Here is a 27,500-nt window from a genome sequence, read left to right as displayed (position 1 = left end):
GCTAAATTGACCAATAAACAATGAAATACAACAATTTGGACCATGCAATACCTAACCTAACCTTTACTGTACCTGTAAATAAAGTGTATTAGTATACAGGGTACAAGAAATACTGTACGTACATGTACAGTGGTGCTCAAATCTCATGCGACATGATTCTTTTTGTATCGTCCAGATTCTCAGACTCAACGTGATGTTGCCAAGTAGTGTTATACTTTTTTTTCTAATGTCATACATGTCAAAAGTTTTGTGAATTCACAGCTAACCCTATTTTCCTTATGGTTTTAATAAATATGATCCCTTTATGCATTGTATAATTCGTAAAATCTGTTGTGTTTGAACTGATTTTCTTTTTTTACGCTGCTAAGTTCAAAATGCGGTGTGATAAGGTTAGCTGTCACATCAATGAAAGCACACTTTACATGCTCCTCGGAATGGTCAACATAACTACGTCTGCTGCATTGACAGTAGACCTAATAAGCTCAACAGTCATAACAACATATTCAACGTAGGAATATGAATTAAAACAAGTTTTCTTTGAATGTTGAAGCTTTCGGCTGTGTTTAAGCTGCCTGTATGTTGCAAAATGTGTTATAGGCCTAAAAAAAATAATCAAGCCTTCTGAGATATAATCTGTTATTAATGAATTTATTTGTAGAGATTATCTTTTTTTTGACGAATACAACGGGAATATGAATTACAACAATTTTTCTTTGAATGTTGAAGTTTTAGGCTGCGTTTACGCTGCCTATATGTTGCAAAATGAATTATAGGCCTAAAAGAATACTCTAAGCCTTATGAGATATAATGTTACTAATGTTTTTATTTGTAGAGATTACCTGTTCTTTGAGGAATATAAGATGATGATTTAGATTATATGGAGAAGATGACTATTAATCGAAATATCATAAGTATTAATATCAAGGCGTATGGAACACTTTTTTTTCAAGTGGTTTAAAATATTATTTTCTTAAAAGTCCTTCTCCTCGCTTTTGGTGTATGATTTATCCTTTCATAAGGTAACTTGAAGAACAAGAATGTGTAGATAACCTCATTTGCTTTCTGGCCAGAAATTTTTAATAGAGAGATGTGACTGTTAATTGTCAAGTAAAGAAATCTAACACCTAGGCCTAAGAATAATATCTTGGCTTTGACAAAAGAATATTGCATGGGCGAATATTTACTTGTATGCCATAATTTTTAAATATTTAAGAATTATAGCAATTTTAATTATGTAGGAAAATCCAAATATTCCTGTAACACATATAAAATAAGTGTTTTTTCAAGATAATTTCATTATCGCTACTTCATGTAGACCTACTTATGTTTACCCACCGGGTGGTGGTTGTTGCACCGACCACAAACATGATACGTCACACACGCTCCGCTCGCATGTTTGATATCGGGTGGGGGGGGCGCATTCTACTTTTGTATATACATATTTACATATTTTTCAGCATTGAGATGTAAAAGCAATCTAATAGGACTATTTTAAATTTTATGTTGGCTTTGGAAGCATTATGAATGTTATGACCATTTGTTTTTCGTTTTTTTTTTTATTTAACATTTGAACTGATGCTTGATGAGGACTTCATTCTGGTCAAATGCTTCAGCGGTGTGTGAACGAAAGTTTTGAAAATGTTTCGAAGAGTTTTTTTTCTGAAATTTGCTACACGTGACATTTACTTTACAGTTTTGACATATATGACAGATTTCACTCTTGTGAAACATATTATGTCCATATTGTATGCAATAATCGCGTTTCCGCATTGAAATAATAGATAAACATGGAGCTTGCTATGTTGCCAGTTAGTGAATTTTGAACGAAATCTTATGGAATCATGTTGCATGAGATTGAGCATCACTGTACGTACATATGTAGTAAAATGTGGAACCTTACATTTCGAGGTGAGGCGATGTCCGAAAGTGGCAACAGAGGAGGAGGACAAATGGTAGAAAAACATGAACACTTAACTTTACGCAAACATTAAAAAATGGCAGAAACATTAACACTAAACTTCACAAAACACATTAACAATGGCAGAAAAACATTAACACCCAACTTTACAAAAAACTTAAAACTTAAAATAAAATTAATTTTTTTTTTTTTTTTTTTTTTTTTGCATTTTTCTGATTTTTACATTTTTTTTTTTTTTTGTTTTTACTTTGCCTTTTTTTTTTATACAAAATTTCAATTTCTTCCCCACTTTCAATTTTCTGTTTTTTCGTATCACTTGGACCTTCCTGTTTGCTTACTACTAAAGGCCTCTTTAAAAAATAACTATCCAAGGAAGATTGCTTCTGTCTGCTTTTCACTATGTTCCTGAAACGACTCAGGCAAACGTTCATCGAACTGCACACCCTTTTCGGGTGCTCTTTTCTTCAAATGATTGCACTTTATGAAAATCAGCTAGAACATCCTTAATTTTTGTCATTGTCATAGGGTCCTCCTCCTCCTCCTCGCCGCTGCTAAAGAACTCTTCTTGAACGATGTTATGTTGCATGGCCTCCAACTCCTTCAGATCATCCGTCGTAAGCTCCTCTTGGTGCTCCTCGAGGTCATTGATGTCGTCCTCGTCGACGACCAGCCCCATGGACTTGCCGACCCGTGCAACGATCTCAATCAAGATCTGGTTGCAAAACAGTTTCAGGATCATCAACTGTTTCTGAATCTGCATCAGCTTTGCCCACGTTGAATCCCTCGAAGTCTCGGGCGGATACGGCATCAGGCCAGAGTTTCCTCCATGAAGAATTCAAGGTTCGCCTCGAAACCTCCTGCCAAGCTTGATCGATGAGTCATGACGTCGAAATGCTCCTTCCAAAATTCACGCAAGGTGAGGTTTGTGGTATTGGTGATGTCAAAACATCTCTTGAAAAGATGTTTTGTATACAGCTTCTTAAAGTTTGATATCACTTGCTGGTCCATGGGCAGGACTAGAGGGGTGGTGTTAGGCGGAAGATAAAGAACCTTGATAAAAGAATACTCCACTAGGATATCTTCCTCGAGGCCAGGAGGGTGAGCAGGGGCATTGTCCAACAACAGCAGACATTTCAAAGGGAGGCGTTTCTCTTCCAAGAATTTCTTCACTGTCGGGACGAAACACAGATTTACCCTACATCGCATGAAAAAACAAAAGTCTTGTTGCCCAGGCTTTCCCATTAGCCCTCCACATCACTGGAAGCTTCTCCTTTAGCACTTTGTGGGCCTTGAAGGCTCGAGGTGTCTCCGAATGATAGACAAGTAGGGGCTTCACCTTACAATCCCCACTGGCGTTGGAACAAAGTGCAAGCATAAGCCTGTCTTTCATAGGCTTATGCCCAGGTAGCTTCTTCAATTCCCTGTGATGTACGTACGATAAGGCATTTTTTTCTGAAAAAGGCCAGTCTCATCACAGTTGAAAACCTGCTGAGAACTGTAGCTTTCCTTGATCATCATCTCGTTGAATATCTTAATACAGGCTTCGGCCGCTTTCGTGTCCGAGCTGGCAGCCTCCCCATGTCGCACCACCAAATGGATGCCCGTCTGTTTACGGAATTTATCAAACCACCCACGAGAAGCCTTGAAGTCTGGGGTTGCTGTCGATGTCCCTTCTCTTACGTTGTCATCGGCCTGGGCAATCAGATCACCAAAAATAGCGCTGGCCTTGTGGCAGATTGTTGTCTCGGTTATCGTATTGCCAGCGATTTCTTTGTCTTTAATCCATACAAGAAGCAGCATCTCCTCTTGTTGGACAAAATAGTCACGCCCTTGGAAGGTGTAACTGCTTTGATGGATTCCTTCTGCTTAAGGATGGTGCCTATCATTGACAGATTTTGGCCGTATTCCTTAGCGATCACACTCAACCGCATGCCAGCTTCACTCTTTTTAATTATCTCCATCTTTGTCTCCATAGAAAGCATCCTCTTCTTCAGCAACATTCTTGGGACCCATGGCTAATAACGTAAATTAATTAAGTTCACACACAACACGATAAAGTACAGTAGTACCTCGACATACGAAATTAATCCGTTCCGAGGCGGCCTTCGTATAATGATTTTTCGTATCTTGGAACACATTTTACATGTAAAATGGCTAATCCGTTCCAAGCCCTCCAAAAACACCCCATTAAATTTCATAATAAAGCTAAATTGACCTATAAACAAATGAAAGACTACACAATTTGGACCATCAATACCTAAATTAAGAATAAAAATCCAAACCTGTAAATAAAGTGTATAATTAGTGTAAAAGAAATATTATTACTGTAACGTAAAATGTCGAAGCTTACCTTTCGAGTGAGGCTATCTCTGAAAGTGGCTGCAGAGGAGGAGGAGGAGGACAAACGGCAGATAACGTACGTACGTACACTTAACTTTACAAAAACACATAAAAAATTTAAAGGAAACTATAAAATAAAAATATTTAATTTAACGAAAAACATTAACAAAACTGTAACACTTAACTTACAAAAATCTAAAAATTACGTAAATTTTTTTTTTTCTTTTTTTTATTTTTAACTTTTTTTTTATTTTTTTACTTTTATGTAGGTTTTTTTTTTTTTTTTTTTTTTTTTTTTTTTTTTACAGAATTTCAACTTCATCACCAATTTCAACGTTCTGTTTTTCATCACTTGGTTCTTCCTTTTTGCTTTCAACTTTGTTTTTTATCACCTGGTTCTTCCTTTTTGCTTACTCCTGCTAATGCTGAAGGCCTCTTTAAAAAATAACTATCCAAGGAAGATTGCTTCTGCCTGCTTTTTGACAATGTTCCTGAAACGACTCAGGCAAACGTCATCGAACTGCGCAAGCATACGACCTGTGTGAGCCTTTTCAAGGTGTCTTTTTTCTATGAACGATTGCACTTTATGAAAAGCGGCTAAGACTCCTTAATTTCTGCCGTTGTCATAGGCTCCTCCTCTTCATCGCCGCTGCTGGAGAACTCCTCTTGAACGACATTATGTTTGCATGGCCTCCAACTCCTTCAGGTCATCCGTCGTAAGCTCCTCTTGTGCTCCTCGAGAAGGTCGTTGATGTCGTCCTCGTCGACGACCAGCCCCATGGACTTGCCGAGTGCAACGATCTCATCAAGATCTGGTTCCAAAACAGTTTCGGGATCGTCAACTGTTTTGGACTCAGCAGCACCAGCTTCGCCCACGTCGAATCCCTCGAAGTCTCGGGAGGATACGGCATCAGGCCAGAGTTTCCTCCACGAGGAATTCAAGGTTCGCCTCGAAACCTCCTGCCATGCTTGGTCGATGAGTCGGATGCATATGACGATGTCAAAATGCTCCTTCCAATATCCACGCAAGGTGAGGTTTGTGGTATCGGTGATGTCGAAACATCTTTTGAAAAGATGTTTCGTGTACAGCTTCTTAAAGTTCGCTATCACTTGCTGGTCCATGGGCTGGAGGAGAGGGGTGGTGTTGGGCGGAAGAAAAAGAATCTTAACGAAGGAATACTCTGCTAAGATATCTTCCTCGAGGCCAGGAGGGTGGGGAGGGTCATTGTCCAACACCAGCAGACATTTCAGGGGGAGGCGCTTCTCTTGCAAAAAATCTCTTCACAGTTGGGCCGAAACACAGATTTACCCACTCGGTGAACAAAAGCCTCGTTACCCAGGCTTTTGCATTAGCCCTCCACATCACTGGAAGAAGCTTCTCTCAACACTTCTGTAGGGCCTTGAAGGCTCGAGGAGTCTCGGAGTGATACACCAGTTGGGGCTTCACCTTGCAATCCCCACTGGCGTTCGAACAAAGTGCGAGCGTAAGCCTGTCTTTCATAGGCTTATGCCCGGGTAGCTTCTTCTCTTCCTCCGTGATGTACGTCCGACGAGGCATTTTTTTCCAAAAAAGGCCAGTCTCATCACAGTTGAAAACCTGCTGAGAACTGTAGCCTTCCTTGGTCATCATCTCGTCGAAAGTCTTCTTAAATGTTTCGGCCGCTTTCGTGTCCGAGCTGGCAGCCTCCCCATGACGCACCACCGAATGGATGCCAGTCCGTTTACGGAATTTCAAAACCAGCCATGCGAAGCCTTGAACTCTGGGGTTTGCGTTGAAGTCCCTTCCCCTCCGTCGTCTTCCGCCTGCGCAATCAAATCGCCGAAATAGCACTGGTCCTTGTGAGCGATTGCCGTCTCCGTTACTGTATCGCCAGCGATTTCTTTGTCTTTTATCCAGACGAGGAGCAGCCGTTCCATCTCGTCGTGCACATGGCTCTCTTGCTGGACAAAATAATGATGCCCTTCGATGGTTGTAGTTGCTTTGATGGCATCCTTCTGTTTAAGGATGGTGCCTATTGTCGACGGATTATGGCCGTATTCCTTTGCGATCACACTCAATCGTCTATACCAAGCTTTTACGTACTTCTTTATGATCTCCATCTTTGTCTCCAGAGACAGCATGCGCTTCTTTCCGTGAATTTCAACTTTCTTGGGACCCATGACTACGTTAATTTACGTAGTTACACAAATACGTAATAATACAGTCTTCGCACAACACGATAATATGTACTGCAACGAAATCACTAACGAATTTACGTTACTTAACGAAATCGTTGGAGCGAACATGCTGAATGCGTACGATAAAGTTTCGGGTGCGAAGTGGCCGAGCTAAGGCACGCCAACTCGTACGTATAGAAGATGCATGATGGGAGGGATGCTGTCCAATCAGAGAGAAGGATCTCATGGCTTGGCTAGCATCAGGAACCAATGGGAGAGCAGGAGGATGGTGGCGAGTCTACGATAACTAAGATGGCGTGCGGCGGTTTTTGCGAGTTACAAAATTGTTATGGGGCGAATCTCGGACTTTCAGAAACCTTTCGTATCTTGAAAACTTTTCGTATGTAGAGCAGTAAAATTTTTCGTCTTTGCTTTCGTAACTTGGATTTTTCGTAAGTTGAGCCTTTCATATCTCAAGGTACTACTGTACTACTTACTACGAAGAAAGCGAAATCACTAACACGAATTTAAATTAACAAACAAAATCTATGTGAACGAACGAATTCCCTTGCGTACGATAGTGCTGATGCGACAAAGTGGTTGAAGGACGCCTTTACGTAGAGGGATGATGGGACTGATGCTGACCAATAGGAGAGTAGGATCTTACGGCGGTGACTAGCATCAGGAACCAATGGGAGAGCAGGAGGATGGTGGCGAGTCTACTCAGTTGGCGGCGCACGAGTTTTATAATTGTTCTTGGCGGCCCAGGCGAATCTCGGACTTTACCCTTTTGCAACCTGAATTTTTCGTAAGTAGGGACTTTCGTATGTAGAGGTTCCACTATATAATACTACATATCTTCCTCATAATTTTCTGCAAAACTACTGTCATCAGAATAAATGTTACTTTCTTCAGACAAGTTTTTTCAAATTTTCAATTTGGTCTTTAAGTTCTTCCAGTTGTGAATTGTCCTGAAGTGTTGCTTAAACCTTTGGAAAAGGTAACTTTCAAGAGCAAGAGATACATAATGTTTATCGGTTCAGATCTTTGAAATGCTTCCCTCTGTAGAATCCTGGTACAGATCCGGATACTAGGACTTCACTCTACGTGAGGACATGTTCTTTTCCCGAACCTTCGACATAGTATTCAATGGAACCAAAGCATGCTACCTCCATGTGGAATGAACCAAAACAAATGAATATTTTGTCAAAGCGGGGACACTTTTGATCTTACATCATGATTGCAGGCTTAGCCACAGCCAGGTCATATGCATCAAGATTGAAGTGTCACCACACTCAGATGCTACTTGCTGGGATACCTTTAATGGTTCTATCATATCATTTCGCATAGGTGACAAAGTAATATTTCTCATGTAGTTAATTCTTGTTTGGAGACATTTTTCCTAAAACTTCCATTCCAGCCAGCCAACACTGGTGCAAATTTAGACCATTCCACCATCTTCTACATTATGTGTAACAGGGCAAGTATTCACCAAAAAAGGCAATTGATTAACTAGCTTTGCATTTTCTGGATATGGGTCAAGAGCCTTGGTGTCAATTTAAGTGACTGCTTTTCTCCGGCATTTGGGAGTTTCTCTGAAATGATCTAAGGAAATTCTAGATTCTTCACTTTGATTTTCACTATCTTTCTGTAGACTCCTTATCTGAGTAGTTTGATATCCATCCTCTGGATCTTCCAAGCTTTGGTAACAAATTTCAAATGCATCATGCAGACTCCCTTTTCCTGACAATGGTTCTAAGTTGGAGTCAAAATTATCCAAAGCTACCCTAGTAAAAAGCCCAAGTCATCTAAATATATCTCTGGTGTGACTCCTGGTAGCTTCATGAAAGAAAAGCTAGATCTGTTTCAAGCTCCACAGAGGTGAGATATATGTTCAATACTGTGACACCAGTGATTAAGAATTTCTAAGATCTTTCTGCTACTGGTCATACTTTTGATTCCTAAACCCAATAAAGATGGTTTATTGGTTTTAATCTTCCATGGCTTGCAATAAATATTGCACACGAAGCTCAACTTTACATGGTTCTGAAGAAAAATGATATTTTAATAATAAAATAAGGTTTCACATATACTTACCAAACAATTACATTAGCTGTACGCTTTCTTACCTGGCAGTCTAAAATTCAAATTCCTGGCGGCGGTAGCAGCGCTGCCATTGTTCGTGTAGGTGATACAGATCCCGCCCACTTTCGGGAATACCTGGTACTGCTGAGCTTAAGACTTCAATTCGTTGAGCCGCAACGTCCATCTGTGAGGAGGAGGGAGGGCTCTGATTATGTAATTGTTTGGTAAGTATATGTGAAACCTTATTTTATCATTAAAATATCATTTTCACATAAGTGACTTACCAAACAATTACATTAGCTGACTCAACATTACCCGGAAGGTGGGTGGGTATATGGACAGCTTTCTAAATAAAAATAAGTCATGTGCTCACATTATATATAATGTCTGCAGTACCTTACCTTGTGAGAGAGCAGCTACAGGTAGTTACTGCCTCTGGTCGGCGCTCTCATCACATGTAGGAGACGTGGCAGTAAAGGCCAGGGTCGTCCCTACTAATGGTGGGATTTTTGCAATCATGGAGGTTCACCGATGATTGACAACAAACAACAATGATTTGCCCTTGCCCTGGGCAAAAAGACCAGATAAAAAACCATACAAAAAAACCATCACCTACACTAAAAACCATATGGTACCCTTAACCAGATATAGGGACTGGTGGGTACTTCAGGTACATGTACCCCCAGGCTTCCCACAAACTCAAAAAACCTCAAATTCAAGGCGAGGAGATAGTAGAGGGAAAAAACTGAGTCCCCCTATGCTTTCTCTCCCAACACCATTCCCGCTACTGACAACGGTCCCAATCTAAAGCAGTTTTCATAAGTAGTTTCTACCTCCTTTAAATAGTGAGATGCAAACACCGATTTCAACCTCCAGAACGTAGTTTGCATAATGGAGGATAGAGACATATTCTGACTGAAAGCTAATGACGTTGCTACTGCACGAATTTCATGCGTCTTCACTTTCAGCACCCTAAGAGCATGTTCCTGAGTTTGGGCATGCGCTTCTCGGATCAAACTCCTCAGGAAAAAGGACACTGCATTCTTTCAAAGAGGCCGAGACGGGTCTTTCACCGAGCACCAGAGTCGGCTTGACTCTCCTCTCACAGTTTCTGTCCTAGTCAGGTAGTGTCTGATGGTTCTGACCGGACACAATGTACGTTCCTCATCTTCCGACTCGACTAAGTCCGTCAGGTTCTTTATCTTGAAAAAAAGGGGCCAAGGATTCGAAGGATCCTCATTTTTAGCGAGAAAATCTGTTACATCAGAGCAAACTGCATTGCCCTGGGCAAAACCCACTTCCTTACTCATCGCCTGCAACTCGCTTACTCTTCCCGCTGCGGCTAAGGTGACTAGGAATAGTGTCTTCCTAGTTACATCCCTCAAGGTTGCAGAATTCAATGGTTCAAATTGGGGGCCGTTGAGCCACCTTAAAACTACATCCAAGTTCCATTCCACTTCTTCAGGCTTGAAAATCTTGGAGGAACTAAAGGATCTGATCAGGTCACTGATGTCCTGATTTGATGAAATGTCAAGGCCTCTAGGGTTGAAAACCAATGAAAGCATGGCCCTATATCCTTTAATAGTTGAAGTGGCCAACTTCTTGGTGTCCCTCAGAAATAACAAAAATTCTGCAATTTTTGTTATAGATGTCTCAGAAGAAGAGATGCTATGTTGTCTGCACCATGACCTAAAAACTCCACTTGGACTGGTAGAGCTTGGCAGAAGAGCTTCTTCTGCAGCTAGCAATAGCCTCAGACGCCCTTCGCGAAAACCCTTTTGCTCTGACCAAGTTCCTGACTGTCTGAATCCTGTCAGGGCCAGAGCAGACAACCCTTGGTGATATCAGTTGAAATGAGGTTGTCTGAGAAGCGATGGATTTTGTGGTAGTAGTCTGGGAAAATCCACCAGCAGATTGAGAAGGTCCGGGAACCACTCTTTCCTGGGCCAGAATGGCGCCACTAGGGTCATTGTCACATGTGACATTGAAGCTTGTTTAAGACCTCTCTTATCATCCTGAAGGAAGGAAAAGCGTAAACGTTCAGTCCTGTCCAATCTAGCAGCATCACATCTGTTCTCCACGCTAGTGGTTCTGGAATCGGAGAACAGAAAATGGGAAGGCGATTGTTCCTCGATGTGGCGAACAGATCTATTGATGGTCTTCCCCAAACCTTCCAGAGGTCCTGACACACTCTCTCGTTCAGAGTTCATTCTGTTGGTAACACCTGATTTACCCGACTCAGTTCGTCTGCAAGTACGTTCATTCTCCCTTGCATGAATTTTGGAAAAAGGGTGATCCTCTTCTCGTTCGTCCAGGGGAGGAGATCTTTGGCTATCTTGTTGAGAAAGAACGAGTGGGTCCCTCCCTGCTTCCGTGCATATGACAACACTGTGGTGTTGTCCGAGTAGACTGCTACATTTCTTCCGGTGACTAAGTGGTCGAACGCCTTCAATTCCTTCCCATTGATGTGGAAGGTCTTTTCTCGTTCTGTCCACAGACCTGACACTCTCTTGTCTCCTAGAAGGGCTCCCCATCCGCTGTCTGAGGCATCTGAGAAGACTAGGGAGATTCCTTCTTGTAATCTTTCCCTCGAAAGCCACCAACAAAGATCCAGCTTTATCTCTTCCATCAGGGGGAAAACTAGTGAGTCCAACTGTGTCTTCCGAGACCAATTTGCTTTCAGGAAGAACTGAAGCGGCCTCATGTGTAGGCGTCCTAACCTGACAAAACTCTCCACTGAAGCCAGGGTCCCAAGTAGGCTCATCCATTTGAGCGCTGAGCAGGACAGGCGAATCAGAAATTGCTGGACTGTTGACAGGCAGGACTCTATCCTCTTCGGGGAGAGAAAAACCCGAAAAGCTAGAGAGTCTAGTATAATCCCTAAATAGAGAATCCTCTGAGTTGGAATCAATTGGGACTTCTCCGTGTTTACTATGATACCCAATTGTTATGTCAAAGAAGTGTCTTCTCCAAGTCCTTCACACACTGACGCCTGGATCTGGCTCTCAGGAGCCAGTCGTCTAAGTAAAAAGCTGTGCTGATCCCCATCAAATGCAGCCACTTTCCCAGAGGAGCGAGAATCCAGTATATCTTGAGGGGCGGTTGACAGACCAAAGCAGAGGGCTCTGAACTGGAAGACTCTCTTCTTGAAGACGAATCTCAGGAACTTCCTGGAGTCCTGATGGATGGGGACATGGAAGTATGCATCCTTCATGTCAAGAGATACCATCCAGTCGCCCGGTTGGATGGCTGACATTACCGATCGACTGGTTTCCATTCGGAATTTCGTCTTCCGGACGAAGAAGTTCAGAGCGCTTACGTCCAACACAGGTCTCCATCCCTCTGATGCCTTGGGGACTACGAAGAGCCTGTTGTAAAACCCTGGGGAGTTCGTGTCTGTTACTTCGTCTATGGCCTCTTTGTTGATGAGCCCTTCTACTACTTTGGCTAAAGCCAAAGCTCTTGTTGATCCTGTCGAGTATGCTGTCAAACAGACAGGTGTATTGTACAGTGGTGGATCTGTCGAGTATGCTGTCAAACAGACAGGTGTATTGTACAGTGGTGGATCCTGCTTAAAAAGGATCACATATCCCTCTCGAAGCACCTGAATTACCAACTGTTCTGCTCCTCTTTGACTCCATTCCTCCCAGTAGTCGTTGAGTCTTGCCCCCACGGGTGTGTGAAGGACCTTCCGATCATTTCTCTGTCTTAAAGGAAGGTTTCTTGGTAGACTTGGAGGTGGTTTGTAGATTTGTTCTTGGTCTCTGCTGCCACCTCGATTTACCTCCTCGAAAGGGATTTTTTTGTAGAGGAGAAGCTTTGGCTCCTTTCGCTGGAGGTTCCTTAGATCTTCTCGCTGACTGAAAGGGCAGATCATTGGTGGACTTTTTCTCGAGGTCCGACAGCACATGCTTAATGGTTTCTTCTGGAAACAGATGAGATTTACTCAGGGGAAAGAACAACAAAGCCGATTTTTGGTTCGTGGTTACTCCTCGAGATGTGAAGGAGCACCACTGTTCTCTCTTCTTTCGTACTCCCACAGTGAATAGGGCGGCCAATTCCCCTGAACCGTCTTTCACTGCCCTGTCCGCACAGGACAACACATTGAGCCAGTCGGCAGAAAAATCCTCATCTAGAGACTGGCAATCTTCAATTTTTCTGGCTAACGCTGCAATAGTCCAATCCAGAAAACTGAAGACTTCGATCTACTTGTATAAGTTCTTCACCAGGTGATCCAACTCGGATGAAGAGAACAACACTTGCGCAGCCGAGAACACTGCTCTTCTGTTTGAGTCCACAAGACCGGAGAAGTCTCCTTGGGAGGAGGTAGAAACTCCCAAAGAAGGAACTTCTCCTGTCGCATAAAACCTGTAGGTTTTATTCTGCAGCTTCGATGGAGGAAAAGCAAACGAAGCCTTGCCTGACTCCCTCTTCTTAGCAAGCCACTCTTTTACTTCCTTCAATGCTTTCTTCGAGGACTGAGAAAGAACTAGTTTCGGTAACCCCGAAGGCGCTGATCTCCTATCCTTCACAAACATCGACGGAGGTGAGGAAGGCGAAGCAGGTTCAAAAAAATCCGAATAAGTCTGTAAAAGAAACCTTAACAGACTAGAATAAGCAGAAGAGGGCTTTGCATCCTGGTCTTGAGTTTCCTCTTCCGAAAGGACGGCCGATACCCCCGTCTTCCTCTTCCGTCTGGCTCGTTGTCTTCTTTAAAAAGACCATCAATTCTTGAAGATGATGTTTATAGGGACCCAAAGCGGAATCCTCTAGCAAGGGTTTGGCCTTCGCATCATCCTTAGGTGAAGACGAAGTCGTGGCTGTCGTACGGCTCTTCTTCGAAAACGAACGACTGGGAGTCGAAACAACACGAAACGTATGAGGCGAACGAGTCAAAGCAGCTCGAGGCGAATGAGGCGCACGAGTGGAAACAGCTCGGGACGTATTAGGCGAATGAGTCAAAGCAGCTCGAGGCGAACGAGGTGCACGAGTCAAAACAGCTCAAGACGTATGAGGCGAACAAGTCGAAGCAGCTCGAGGCGAATGAGGCGAACGAGTTGAAACAGCTCGAGACGAATTAGGCGAACGAGTCGAAACTCCTATCGATACACAACGAGGCGAGGCAGTCTCGCAAGCGCGCAAGCGCTGTAACGCACGTGAGCGTCTGACTTCGTCCGAAGTTACGCTATCTGAAGAGGACTGACGATCTTCCCGGAAAAACTGGTCCGGTGCGAAACTGCAGGAAGGTTGTGGACTCCAGTGCTCCTTGGATTTCTCAACAGGATTTCTCAACATCCCTCTCGTATGCTGGGCATGTTTCTTCAACGGACGCGACACTAAATCACTACACACTTTTCGCCTCAACACAGGCGACTGCACTTCCGAGTCAGACGACAACTGCGCGTCACTGATATCTACGCCTTTCCAGCAGCGTTTTCTGGACACTCGCCAGTCGACTACGTCGACGGAGTTGGCGACTGACCGTGGGCAAACTCCCCCAGTCTCCCTTCGACCTCCGGTATGTCTTCTCCCGGGAGCTGGGGAGTATGACAGTGACCTTCGTCTAGGAGAACAGGGGGAACGGACAGCCGCCTCCTCGGACACGACACTGACACTGACACTTGACCTAACACTGGCCTTTTCACTTGACTTATCTATGAACGCACGAAACGACATACCCAAATCCATAACGGATTTCGCCAAGAACTCAAATTTCTTGTCCATCTTGGACTCTAACAAGGAAATGGTGTTGGGATCGGAAACATGGGATACCTGGTCTGGAGTAATTAATACTGAAGTTGGAGGACTATCAATAAGAGAAATATTCGATAAAAGTGGAGAGAGTTGTCTCTACTCTAGTTTTACTACCCGCTCTAAGAGCTGCTTTCCTTTTCCTATCTTTGTCCATCTTTTCCAAATGAGCTTGAAAAGTCTTCCAACCTTGTTCATCTAAACTACAGCACTCATCACAAGTTAATTCCTTGCTACAGCACTGACCCCTACATTTAACACACTTGTAGTGCGGATCGTAACATAGTTTAGCTAATCTAGTTTTGCAACCACTACTACAAAACCTAACTGAAGAAGAACTAGCATCAGACATCTTCATAATAAATTGTTAATAACTAGGCAGCTAACTGATGAAGCAAAAAAGCCAACCAAGAAATTGTACATCACCAAAAAGAAAAATTCCACAATGGCGACGAAAGTCGACTGCACAACAAACCACCGGTGTTAACCCGTGGCCAGCAGAAAACGAATTGAAGTCTTAAGCTCAGCAGTACCAGGTATTCCCGAAAGTGGGCGGGATCGGTATCACCTACACGAATAATGGCAGCGCTGCTACCGCCGCCAGGAATTTGAATTTTCGACTGCCAGGTAAGAAAGCGTACAGCTAATGTAATTGTTTGGTAAGTCACTTATGTGAAATTTCAACATCTTTCATAATCGTATTTCCGCCTTATATAATGTCTTGAACATTAACCCTCTTAAGCCGAAGGGGTAAAAAAAAATTGTCTCCCGTGTGCCGGAGGTGTTTCAGAGTGAGCGTGGAAGCGGAAAAAATATTTTTTTCAAAAAATCGCAGTGCGCTTAGTTTTCAAGATTAAGAGTTCATTTTTGGCTCCTTTTTTTGTCATTGGCTGAAGTTTAGTATGCAACCATCAGAAATGAAAAAAATTATCATTATCATATATAAATAATGCGATATATGATAGCGCAAAAACAAAATTTCATATATAATTGTATTCAAATCGCGCTGTGCGCAAAACGGTTAAAGGTAACAAGTTACTTTTTTTTTCGTTGTAATGTACACTAAATTGCAATCATTTTGGTATATAACACATTGTAAAACAATAAAAGCAACACAGAGAAAATATTATCACAAAATAATGCATGAATTCGTAAAGCGCGGACGTAAACAAATATTTTTTTTAAAATTCACCATAAATCTAAATATTGTCCTAGAGACTTCCAATTTCTTTCAAAATGAAGACAAATGATTGAATATTACTATACTGTAAGAGTATTAGCTTACAATTGCAGTTTTCGACCATATCTGACGAGTTAAAAGTTGACCGAATGTCGAATTTTTTTATATATATAATTTTTATATGCAATTATTTCGGAAATAAGAAAAGCTACAACCTTCAAATATTTTTCGTTTTATTTTACATGAAATTGCGCACATTTTCATATATAAAACTATATGAAATGCCTAATATGAAATGGAGCAAATATTCCGAGAATGGTACGTACGCATTTCGGAGATTTGTGGCGGAGAATCCGCGCGCGGAGGGAAGGAAAGATTTTTTTTTAAATTCACCATAAATCTAAATATTTTGCTAGAGACTTCAAATTTGTTTCAAGATGAAGATAAATGACTGAATATTACTAGACTGTAAGAGTTTTAGCTTACAATTGCGTTGACCGAACGTGGTTTTTTTTCTATTTATCGTGATTTATATGCAAATATTTTAAAAATGAGAAAAGCTACAACCTTCAATTATTTTTTGTTGTATTCTAAATGAAATTGCGCACATTTTCATATATAAAACTTTATGTAACGGCTAATTTAAAATAGTGCAAACATTACCACAATAGCACGTATGATTTTTTCAGAAGAGTTACCGCGCGGACGTAAAGAAAATGTTATTTTTTCATAAATTCACCATAAATCGAAATATTGTGCTAGAGACTTCCAATTTGTTGCAAAATGAAGGTAAATGCTTGAATATTACTAGAATATAAGCGATTTAGCTTACAATTGCGTTTTTCTACCATTTCGGTAGAGTCAAAGTTGACCGAAGGTTGAAATTTTGGCAATTATCGTTACTTATATGAAAATATCTCAAAACTGATAAAAGCTACAACCAATGGTTGTTTTTAGTTGTATTGTGCATGAAATTGCACACATTTCCATATATAAAACTTTATATAACGGCTAATTTTAAAATGGTGCAAACATTACCACAATCGCATGTATGATTTTTTTCGGAAGAGTTACCGCGCGGACGTAAGGAAAAAGTTTTTTCATAAATTCACCATAAATCAAAATATTGTGCTAGAGACTTCCAATTAGTTGCAAAATTAAGGTAAATTATTGAATATTACTAGAATATAAGAGTTTTAGCTTACAATTGTGTTTTTCGACCATTTCGGTAGAGTAAAATTTGACTGAAGGTTGAAATTTTGGCAATTATCGTTATTTATATGAGAATATCTCAAAACTGATAAAAGCTACAATCATTAGTATTTTATTGTTGTATTCTACATAAAAATGCGCACATTTTCATATATAATACTTCATGTAACGGCTAATTTACAATGGTACAAAAATTATGTCAAAGTGACGAAATAATTTCCGAGATGTGTCACAGATACTTTTTAGTGCGGCAAGAAAGAAATTTGCGCTTGCGCGCCTGCGTAACGATTGTAAACAAAACAACACCTTGATCCATGAACTCCCAGCATCCCCCAAGGCGCGTGATTCAAAAGTTTTAGGCTGGTAGGCCTATAAGTATTTTTCCGTGAATTTTAAAAAAAACTTTCGTAAGTAGACGTAAAATACGTCCAGTCGGCACACGGGAGACAAAAAATGTCGACGTAAAATACGTCCAATCGGCGTAAGAGGGTTAAGAGGCTGCTCATGTTTTGGATATACTGACTGAAAATTTGTTCACCAGATGTATGGCCACCTCTGCAATCTCTGATGTACTTTTATATGAGTAATCATTTGCAAATCCTCTGCATTGATGGGTGAAATCTGGTTGGAATATAAAACAATCCCTACTTTGTTGTATGATTTAGTATTTTAAATTACCACTGAAGTGACTTTGCAGTTTTGCATTTAAATTTCTGGGCAGTGAGATACACACAGTGTTGGGAATGAACATTAGTACATTTTTTTGCCCTCTTTTGTTTGATTGTGTATTTACCTACGTAATCTGCCGTTTCACTGAATCCTCTGTTGTGTTTTTCTTGATAAGTTTATTAGTGATGAATCATCGGCTACTGCTCTAGTAATATATAAATTTATTGCAACGGGGCAGTTTTGAGATACTTTTTGCTACAAGAGCGATGATAGCATGCTTCCTTTGCAATAAGTTTGGCATCTGCAATTTTCAACAGTAATTCATGGTCTCGTAAAATGTTTGCTGCATATTTGATATCCTTCTCAGCATCTTTAGTCTCACACAAGCCAAATGGTTCTTCTTTCCCTTTAACCTTTTTATCTTTTCATTCCACAAAATATACAACTCTGTTCAAACAAATTTGTGTCTGTTACTGGCTTAGAAGAAGTGTTAGCGAGAATATCTTTTCACAGCGTGCATCTGCTTGCTTCAGGTGTTTTGACTTTAACAGCATTAAAATTTTTTTAGCATTACCTATGATTACCATATTTGCTTGAATCATGCAATATTAACAAAGTAGCAAATGATAGAACAAAGCTTTTCACAATAAAATTTAGGATAAACGAGAAACACCCTCATTCGTCATTGCGGTGATGCACAGCTAACTTGAAATAGAGGGAGGGAGAATTTTTATTTTTGAGGAATATTAAATGAAAGATTTTAAGTTATTGTGCGTCATGATATTGTTGAGGGGAGAAAAAGAGACAGTAAAATTATCATATGTACGTAAAAGCAGTACTAATTCACATAAAAAATAAAATGTTATTTCACAATAAATTTAGCATAATGATGAAACTTGAAAACAATCAAATGCAATATAAAAAAGAAAAAAAAAAGCTTGCTTGAATCAGTGTTTGGTGCGCTGAGTGAGACAATAGAGAGAAGAGAGGAGAGGGAAGAAGGGGTCTGCTTCCCACTGACTTATCAGCTGGGCTGGGATGATTATTCGCCCATTTCTTTCACTTACGCTCAATCTGCCCAAATCACTTCTTTTTGTTACAGTAAAATGCCTATCTAGTGAAATTGCTTTTTACAATCTTTTAATACTGTAAAAGTAACCAAGTTCTGTAATAAACAAACTAGTACCCCATTCAGCTTCTGTATGCCTTCGATTGTTTGTAAAACAGCTTCCTTGTGAAAAGTTATTTAATCTCTGTTTCCTTTATTTGCATTCATGACTTATTACTTATTTGTTTGCAAAATCCTCATATTCATTTTAAAGTCTGCCACTTGCCAACAGTAAGTTGATGTAATGTGGCATAATAAATTTCTTTTGTGCGCTTAAGATCCAAGTGTAAACATGCTGATTACTCTCTCTCTTTCTCTCTCTGACACATAATCGGAAACAAACTGTCAATTCCTTTGATTATCCTTGTAAAATGTTAATTAATTTGATCAACCTTTGCCTACTGTGACCATTTTGGTTTCCTCAATGGGTTCATGTCTCTCCTATCCCATTCCCCAGCTGGCCGGGCACCATTTTCACCAAACAGTTCGTAAATCATACACACAAAAAAAAATCTAAAATTTTACCTTATATAAGATACTGTTTCATTACTTTGCGCTCTTAATTTAATATTAGAACACATTAATAATAGAAAAAATGTGAAAAGGGGGACTTTTTGGGTTGGCTGCAATGAATTATCCTGATTTCCTGTATTTCTTACAGGGATATTATGTATTTTCAAAATAACGTAAACTTCTATGATAAATGATATGTTATACCACCAAGTAGTTTTCATATCAAAGTCTCAAAGCAAATTCGACTCTATAATATAAAAGAATATTTACAAATACGTAACCGATTACTCAAAAAGAAATATTTAGAAGAATTTTCAGGAATTCAAAGTATAATCGAAATCAGTAGCCGATTACATACTCTGCTAATTGACTTGAGTGGCCTACACTCCACTCCGTCAAGCGAGCTGGAGGCTAGTAGCTAAGATGTGAAACATTCACAATTACATGACACCAGGAAAATACCTCCGTACGCTAAAGCCTTGCAAGCCCTCCACCCCTTATACTGTATATTATCCATAACATTTTTGTTTAAACTATATATGGCACACTGTTTGAGATTATATGAAACAAGACTAGTCCTGTACAGTATTCTAAGAAATGTTCATTTAACATCCCACTCACAGGATGGTTTCTCAGATGTTAAGCAGTATACTACCTGCACTTTTCAATGGAGGTAGATGAGGGGTCATGCCATAATTATGAGGGAATCTCTTACACATTGTTACCTATGGTAGAACTATTATTTTCCTTAGGGCAAAAAATAATCTGGATGCCTACTTCAAACCAATATGCAGCAAGAAACTCATTGGAGCAATAATTTACCTTTTTCAAGAAAAAGAAGAATTAAAGCATTCCCCTGTATTTGTGGGAGATGCGTACCGATTCGCCCCCCCCCCCCTCCTCCATAGCTAGAATCCATGAATAGTTGAAACCCCTATAAAAATGCTTAAAACTGCCAATTTTGTTAGTTAAAACTCAAGAAAACCCCACTAAAAATGTTTATAGTTGTTTTTATAAGTTTTATCACAAAAAGTCCATTTTATAATGAAATAAAAAGACACAATTTTTTTATCAATTTGTATGTTTCATAGTTAACAAACCTACGGTCTTAACAAGATGATAATCTTCTGGCGCCAGCTGGAAACCAGTTAAAAACAATCAGAAATTGTAAAGCAAGGAATCTATGGCATTTGGCAACTCATGTGTATACGAGGTGGATGCATTGGTCACTGACCAGGCTTGGAACCTCATGATGCACCAGTCTTTCTTCGACCACCCTGGAGAGTAGTGTCTCTTTGCTCTCTTTCCCCCAAGCCAGTTTTTTTTATTCAAGCCTGTACTACTTTGTTTCATATTTGTAGATTTCTCAAAGAAAAATACTGTAAATAGGCAAATTTTCCATGAATAATGGGAGCATATATTCCAGAGAGAAATCTGCAAATATGTGAGTCTGTGAATCCGGAGTGCACAAATACGGCAGGTTCACAATACTAAAACTACTTCCTATGGACCATCAAATAAACTCAACACACTTCTTCAATGAAAAACCATAATAAAAATATAAACTATGTAAGTATTGTTACTTATTGCCTACCTGTGGTTGTTTCTTGATTGCCCCTTTTTCATGGCCATGCCTTGATCCCTCATTTATGGCAGATATTCTTGAAGTTGTCTTATTAAGCCTCTTCTGCATGGCAGATATCTCTCGACTTTCTTGTTCCCTCATGTATCGCTCGTTACGACCGACAGAACTACCTGCTTCACCACGGCTTGCACTTCCTCTGTTAAGATACAGATAAAGGCCTGTTAGACTTGTACATTTGCAAAGAAACAATAGTGATCTAATGCATGGCTATGGGACAGTCATTGCCTGATGAGACAGGAACTTCCTACTTAAGAAATCTTATGATGCACCCTCAGCCAAAATACAGTACAGGCAGTCCCTGGTTACCGGTCAATTTATGACACCATAACGGCCCGAGTTCCAGTTATTGCGCCAATAATAAGTTACGGCACCATAACATACCTAACAGAGGTGCCATAATGGCGCTTATGGAGCCAATAACCGGTTATCGGCACCATAAGCATCATTATGGTGCATAAATCAGTTTCGGTTAATGGCAGTTTTGACTTATAGCACTCCTCCGAGAACGGAACCCCTACCGATAACCGGGACTGCCTGTTTCTATTTTATTAAGGAATTCCATTTGGTAATTCTAAATTAGGAATTATTATGCAATAATGTTAACTCATGGTAGATTATTTCAGTAATATTTGTATTAGTGAGTTAGCTTCATCTACTGAGAAAGGAGCTATAATCATAAACACTAGGAACATCAAAACTATTGCTTAGTCATTTTTCTATAATCACAGATCCAGTCTCCTAACGTACAAGGTAGATACTTAAATTTTCCATCTTTTTACATGAATACTAACACTGGGATTGTTAATGGGACATTATGATATTATATTTCATTTTATCATTGTTATCAGCTAGAAGATGAGAACTTTCACAAAACCAGCTTCATCTTGCACACTGAGATTTTCAAGGCAATGTCACATTACAACCAAATTCTTTGAAAAGAGACCTGACTTCATACAGTACCAAGGTGAAGTTAATTGCTATTTATTTTCAACTGAAAAATAAACTATTTAACCAATGTAAGAGTGTCAATAAGTATAAAAACTATATCACTACAGCATAACATTTTCATTAAATTAAAGGTTGTTACCATTCAGGAGAATGTGCTAGCTCTCACAATAAAATTTGGTTCTACCATAGTAACATAATAAGTACAGTGTTCCCCTGTATTCAAGGGGATGCATACCAGACAACCGCCCCCCCCAACCTAGAATCCGCAAATACTTGAAACCCCTAAAAAAAATGCTTAAAACTACCTATTTTGTATAGTTAATTTTTGTATAGTTAAAACTCAAGAAACACCCACTAAAATTGAGGCGCCCACTGCTACAACTTACTTTCGCCACTTTTTTTTAAAAAAAAGAGTAAATCAAGATTAAATAAAGTTACCAATATTCAAGAAGTCATATTTTGCTGAGTTTTTTAGATAAAGGAGTAATTTTTTTGTGTTTGAAAGCTTATGATATGGGGAACTGCTTGGCACTAATGAAAAAAATCTGCCTATTTTCTTTGATAAAATGGAAACCGGGCATTTGTGGTAAAGTCAGTTCTGGCAGTGGACGCCTCAATTGTCATATCTGGTTTTTTTTATTACTTTAATAAAAAAAGGGCATTTTATGATGAAATTGATAAAAAAAACATTGTGGATATATCTCATGGAAAAATACTGTGAATAGGCAAATTTTCAGTGAATAATGGGGGTATATATTCCAAGGAGAAATCAGCACAAACATGAGTCTGCAAATCTGAAGTGCACGAATACAGGGGGGGGGGGGGGGGGGGGGTGGGGGGGGGGGGGGGGTCCACTGTATAATGTACATAAAATAAACTATACATACTTGATTATAATTATTATAGGTCAATCATACATTTTCAATTTGCAAATACTTTCAATGTATTAAAAAAAACAATAACCATCTTTGGGCTTCTAGTGCAAAACAATTTACCTAAGTATTTTACATTATCATGATCTGGCCTACTGTATAAGCTGTAGTAAAGAAAATATGGTTTTCTTACCTACGACAACTTCTCTGATAACGCCTTGATGTTCTTGTATCATCCTCAGATTCTTCTTCAATAACAGGAACATCGCTCACCTGATGTCTCGTTCGATTGCCACCAGGGTATTCAATCTGAAGCATTAAATTGAAAAATAATATAGTACTGTAAACTACTTTTGTTTGACTTTAAGATTAATCTCAATTAAATAAAAAAAAAAAAACATGAAAATATTGCCTTGAAATAAGCAAAAATGTCAAAATAAAGCATATCACCCTATAAACCTCCAGTTTTGGGGGGTTTATAAGGGTAAATATGTACAAAGATCGGCCAAATCCTACCCCTCACTCCTCAAGGCTCAGCTAATAGTTTGGATCACAAAATCATTGCAATCTAGCTCACCAAACTGATATTGCAGACTAAAACCCTAATAAATTTTGCCTTCCCTTACCTATCCAATGAACTGATACAAAAGGACTTCAAATAAATACTACTCAACATTGGTAGGCCAAATGATTCTTGGATGTAACTTTCATCTATTATTCCACTGGAAGATCAGTCTTCTACTGTATTTTACAGCTTTTATTATGGTACAAACCTCTGCTTCTTCCAGCAGGCTGAGGTACTCTGGTGGAAGAATGTCACGAATATCCTGGCGGTTTTTACTGGCAGTTGAAATCATTGCCATTACCTCCTCCATTTTAGCAAGACGATCTTTAGCTTTTTCTATATCCCTTAAAAACAAGATAAAATGATCAAAATTAGAACAAAAAGTTAAAATTAAGAAGAAATAAATTGCACATGAAAGTACGGTTAACTAGTATGATCTTTACTAATTTACAGGCAAATCATGGCATGACAAAATTTTGATGATTTTAGAATAAAATTTTAAAAATGCCAAACTTTAAAAATTATTTGTATTTTTTCTAACATACAAACACAAGGTCTTTACAAATGTGATCAACTTTCAGCGAACTGGAACCTAGCCATTAAGCTTTTTGCACAGTGGCAATGGTAACAGTTACCATAGGCAGGGGCGGCAGTAATGCCCACCCAGTCTGAATGTGTTCAATTCTAGTCAGCTTACCTTTTGGGCCAGGAAAGAGAATGAGGAGTGGTAAGAGGTGGGCCTTTTATATAAAGACCTCAGGTTTGTATGTTAGAAAAATTACAAATAGTCATTTCTTCCTACGTAAGTACAAACCCTTGGTCTTTACATATGGGAGACTTACTTTTCGAGGGGGGATTCTAAGTAATTCTCCAAACTGACTGGTAGTTTAGCTCAACATTGGTATTCTCTTCCCGGTCATGAAAGAGGTAAGGAAAGGAGACAATATGTCTGATCTACTGAATAAAAGATGTTCAATTATCAGAATTCTGGGCATTTCAAATTAAGGGAATGTAAGTAAAATCCCTGATTTGAAAAGGTTTGAATAAACCCATAGTGTCGGAGATCGTAAGGCTAAAATAACCAACTGGCTAGGCCATAGTCAGTCCTTTTCTCCCATTTCTGGAAAGAAGGATCAAGGCATGTAGTACTCCAGTCCAGCATGTGACAGCTCGTATACTGCTCCTCTGTCCACTGGAAGAGGAAGGGGGCTAAGAGAAAGTATGAAGGCCTCCACATAAACTTTCTCCTTGCAACTGCCACCTTAGGCAAGATGCAAGATGTCATGGAAAAATGTGAGGACCATTTTCGGCGATTTAAATCTGCTGCAGTCCCAAGTCTGAAGTAATGAAGATGAAAGCTGGCAGCAGGGGCTATGGTCCTTTCATGTATGATGTATTTGTGTATGCTTTTGAATCTGATTTTGACAGTCGTAGGAACTTCTTTTGTATTTATTTTATCATGTATTTGTGTTGAAACTGCTACATTAACTAATGAGTGAGTGATACTTAAATTCGAAAAAACGTAACTGGCTATCGCCGCAGGTACCGTCAAACGCAAAACAGCTCGCCCTTCCTTGTTTGCAAAGCATCAGAGAGGTAAGCCACTTTTTTTTTTAAGCTTCCGTGTTCATGGTCAGATCAGACTACACCATACATTGTAACTTGTGTTATTAGCTTAACATCCATCACGTTGTGTTAACTGACCAGTTATTATGAGTATCGTTCCCAGACTCGTCATAATTTTTTGTGATTTTTTGTAATTTAGGGGTTATTGAAACTGAGCTGGTCATGTATCCCTTCAGGACCATGTGGTTGTTAATTGAGATCCAATACAGCATTTATGAATCTTCATTTGTCCCATGAGTAGGAACCGAAGTCTGTGCTATAGGGTAGGCCATCTTGCCAACAACATCAGGCAAAATAGTTAATAACCTGTTGTGATGTTTATTTCGCAACACATTTGGTCCTTCAAACTGGATGCCCTAAGACGTCAGTCTCCGATCGTACAAAAAGTGAATATGGTCTTTAGTCTTGCTAGATCATACACCAAGCCTTAGGCAATTATAGTGTCTTGATCTAACTTAATCAATGCCCATCTTAGCCTTTGTATTGATTTGCAACCTGAGTGAAATAACACAACATTAGCGAACCCAATGGACAAAACGTAAACTTGATTGAATTGTGATTTCAATGATTTTATAATAATAATAATATTTTGGTAGAAGACCCTCTTTTAGGCAAATGCTGTTAAAAAGGATGGCAGAATTAAGCGAGTTGATTTTATATATTGTTTTGTCTATTTTCCTTACAATTCGCTTCTCAGGCTCAGCGATGTTTCTGAGTAACTGGCCAATATTTATATTGGGGATTTTAAAAAATTACAAATGCTGAAGGAATCTTTTATTAGAACAAGATATCAGGTCCAGGTCAAGCAGGGGTCGTCGTCAGTGCTGGTATTATTCCGTAGGCGTAGTTCAGTTCGGGCCGGGGTCGTCTTAGGTTTAAGGGCTGGTATTGGTGCTGGTATAGCTGGTATCACGTGACGTTTCGACCTTCTCGTAGGTCATCTTCTGACGAGTCGGTTGAAGTGACTGTAGCAAGAAAGTTTGCGGAACGGTATTTATAGCGGCACGGACCTAGAGTTGCATTCTCATTGGTCGGGCCGGTCTTGGCCGAAGCCGTGGATCTCGCCTCGAAGGTCTCGGGGATTCTCTCGTGCGAGCGCCACAGTGGCGTGCCTGGGGATGAACGTCAGGAATTCCGTCTGTAGCAGGAATCGTATCATCCTGTGGGGGTTCCTGGTTATCTGGCATCGTCGGGGGGTCGCTCACTGCTCTCCGGGCGGCGGTGGAAGGAGAAACGTTTCTTGAGTGATATTTAAGTTTGGTTTCTCCTTGCCTATATGGAGGGCTTCTAGGAGGCGCAGATGTCGGGGATCCGTTGTTTGATCTATTATGGTGATATTAGGGATAATACATTTCTTCTTATCCGTTTGTTATGAGCAGTCTTGGCGTGGTTGAATATGGCTTCCTTCTTGGGCGTGGCAGGAGATTCGCTTGGAGAAACGCATGGAGGTCATACCGACGTATTTGCCGAGGCATCCTCGGATGGGGCATGTGTAACGGTAGACCACACTCGTCTTCTTCAAGGGATCCTGCAGGGGCGCCGAAGGATTGTTTCTCATCACCAGGCTGCTCATCTTCTTCGTTTTTATAAATATAATCATCTTAATATTCTGTCTGGGTCGGCGGGGCTGACGTTTTCCTCGATGATCTTTTTGAGGGCTTGTTCATCCTCCTTGTACCTCCGGTGGAAGTGCCCCTTGTAGAAAAGCTTGATTGCGCCCCCACCCTGTTGGCAGAGAAGCTACCTAGAATTCCGGACCACTTGGTCAAAGAGGAATTCGAGGCAAGAACCAGATTAGGATGGTCGATCAACTCTGTCACTGCGGCGGAGTTGGTCGCGGCATCCTACACCGAAGAACAGTTGTTCCGGGTCCTCACGAAAGCCCTGTTGCAGACTTTCCAAACGGACCTGTACGATTTCATTATGGCGAGACGAGCCTGCAGAAAGTACGTCCTGGCGAGTGCCTCTATAAGGCACGAGCCTAACAGACTCATAAATTCCTCAATATGGGGAGAAAATCTGTTCCCAAAATATGAAGTTAACAACGTCTTTCATGAGGCAGCCAGAGCTAACCAGAGTCTTCAGGTCCGTTGGGGACTTCCTTTCAAAAGGAAGCTTGATGGCCCAGGACCCCAATCCAGACCTAAGAAGAGGCCAAGGAAGTTCCATCCCTACCGGACCTCTCATCCTCAGGCGATAGTGCAAGCGGTCCGTCCTCTCAGGTCAGTAAGCCTTCGACATCTAAGGCTCAACCGCAGCAGCATCTTGTTCTGGTACAAACTACACCGGCTCTGCAGCCTTTAGCCTCAACAGCCATAGTAACCTCCCCAGCCTTCAACCCCTCCTATGAGTCGCGAGGCGCATTTCACGGCTACAATAGGCATGCCGGAAGTATCAGAGCCAGAGGTCGCGCCTGGCTACGTGGCGGAGAAAGAGGTAGAGGCTTCGGAGGAGGCAGAAGAAGCAGACCTGCAGCCAACCAGTGAGAACCCGCAGGTGGGAGGGAGATTATATCTCTTCCGGGACCATTGGACCTTCAGTCCATGGGCCCACAGTATAGTCTCCAAAGGTCTAGGGTGGAAATGGGAGAAAGGGCCCCCTCCACCAATCAGTTTTCACCAGACTCCGACAACGGACCTTTTAGACAATGCCAAAGATCTCCCCTAAAAGAAGGCTATAAAGGAAGTTTTCAAGGACGTCTGTTCAGTGTCCCAAAAAAGGACTCGAACAAAAGGAGAGTGATTCGGGACTTTTCCCGTCTCTATTACATTCAATGCGATAGATTCCGCATGTTGACCGTCTCGCAGGTGCGGACCTTACTTCCCTGTGGGCCGTCATCACCTGTATAGATCTTACAGACGCTTACTATCATGTTCCGATAGCAAGGAACTTCTCTCCACACCTAGGCTTC

The 27,500-nt window shown here is 40.6% G+C and overlaps 1 protein-coding gene across 3 annotated transcripts in view; it reads right to left on the bottom strand.

Moving 5' to 3' along the window:
- LOC135217132 (uncharacterized) overlaps positions 1-27,500 on the bottom strand; it is a 374,498-nt gene that overhangs the window by 65,361 nt on the left and 281,637 nt on the right. For all 3 annotated transcript variants that reach the window (XM_064252839.1, XM_064252840.1, XM_064252841.1), the window contains 3 exons: positions 23,172-23,307; positions 22,592-22,707; positions 20,528-20,714 (listed from right to left, as the gene is read on the bottom strand). In XM_064252839.1, the coding sequence (XP_064108909.1) occupies positions 20,528-20,714; positions 22,592-22,707; positions 23,172-23,307 (439 nt within the window). The remainder of the gene's footprint in view (positions 1-20,527; positions 20,715-22,591; positions 22,708-23,171; positions 23,308-27,500) is intronic.

This window comes from Macrobrachium nipponense, chromosome 7 (assembly GCF_015104395.2).
Source record: "Macrobrachium nipponense isolate FS-2020 chromosome 7, ASM1510439v2, whole genome shotgun sequence".
NCBI lineage: Eukaryota > Metazoa > Arthropoda > Malacostraca > Decapoda > Palaemonidae > Macrobrachium > Macrobrachium nipponense.
This window is presented reverse-complemented; position numbering and strand designations above follow the sequence as displayed.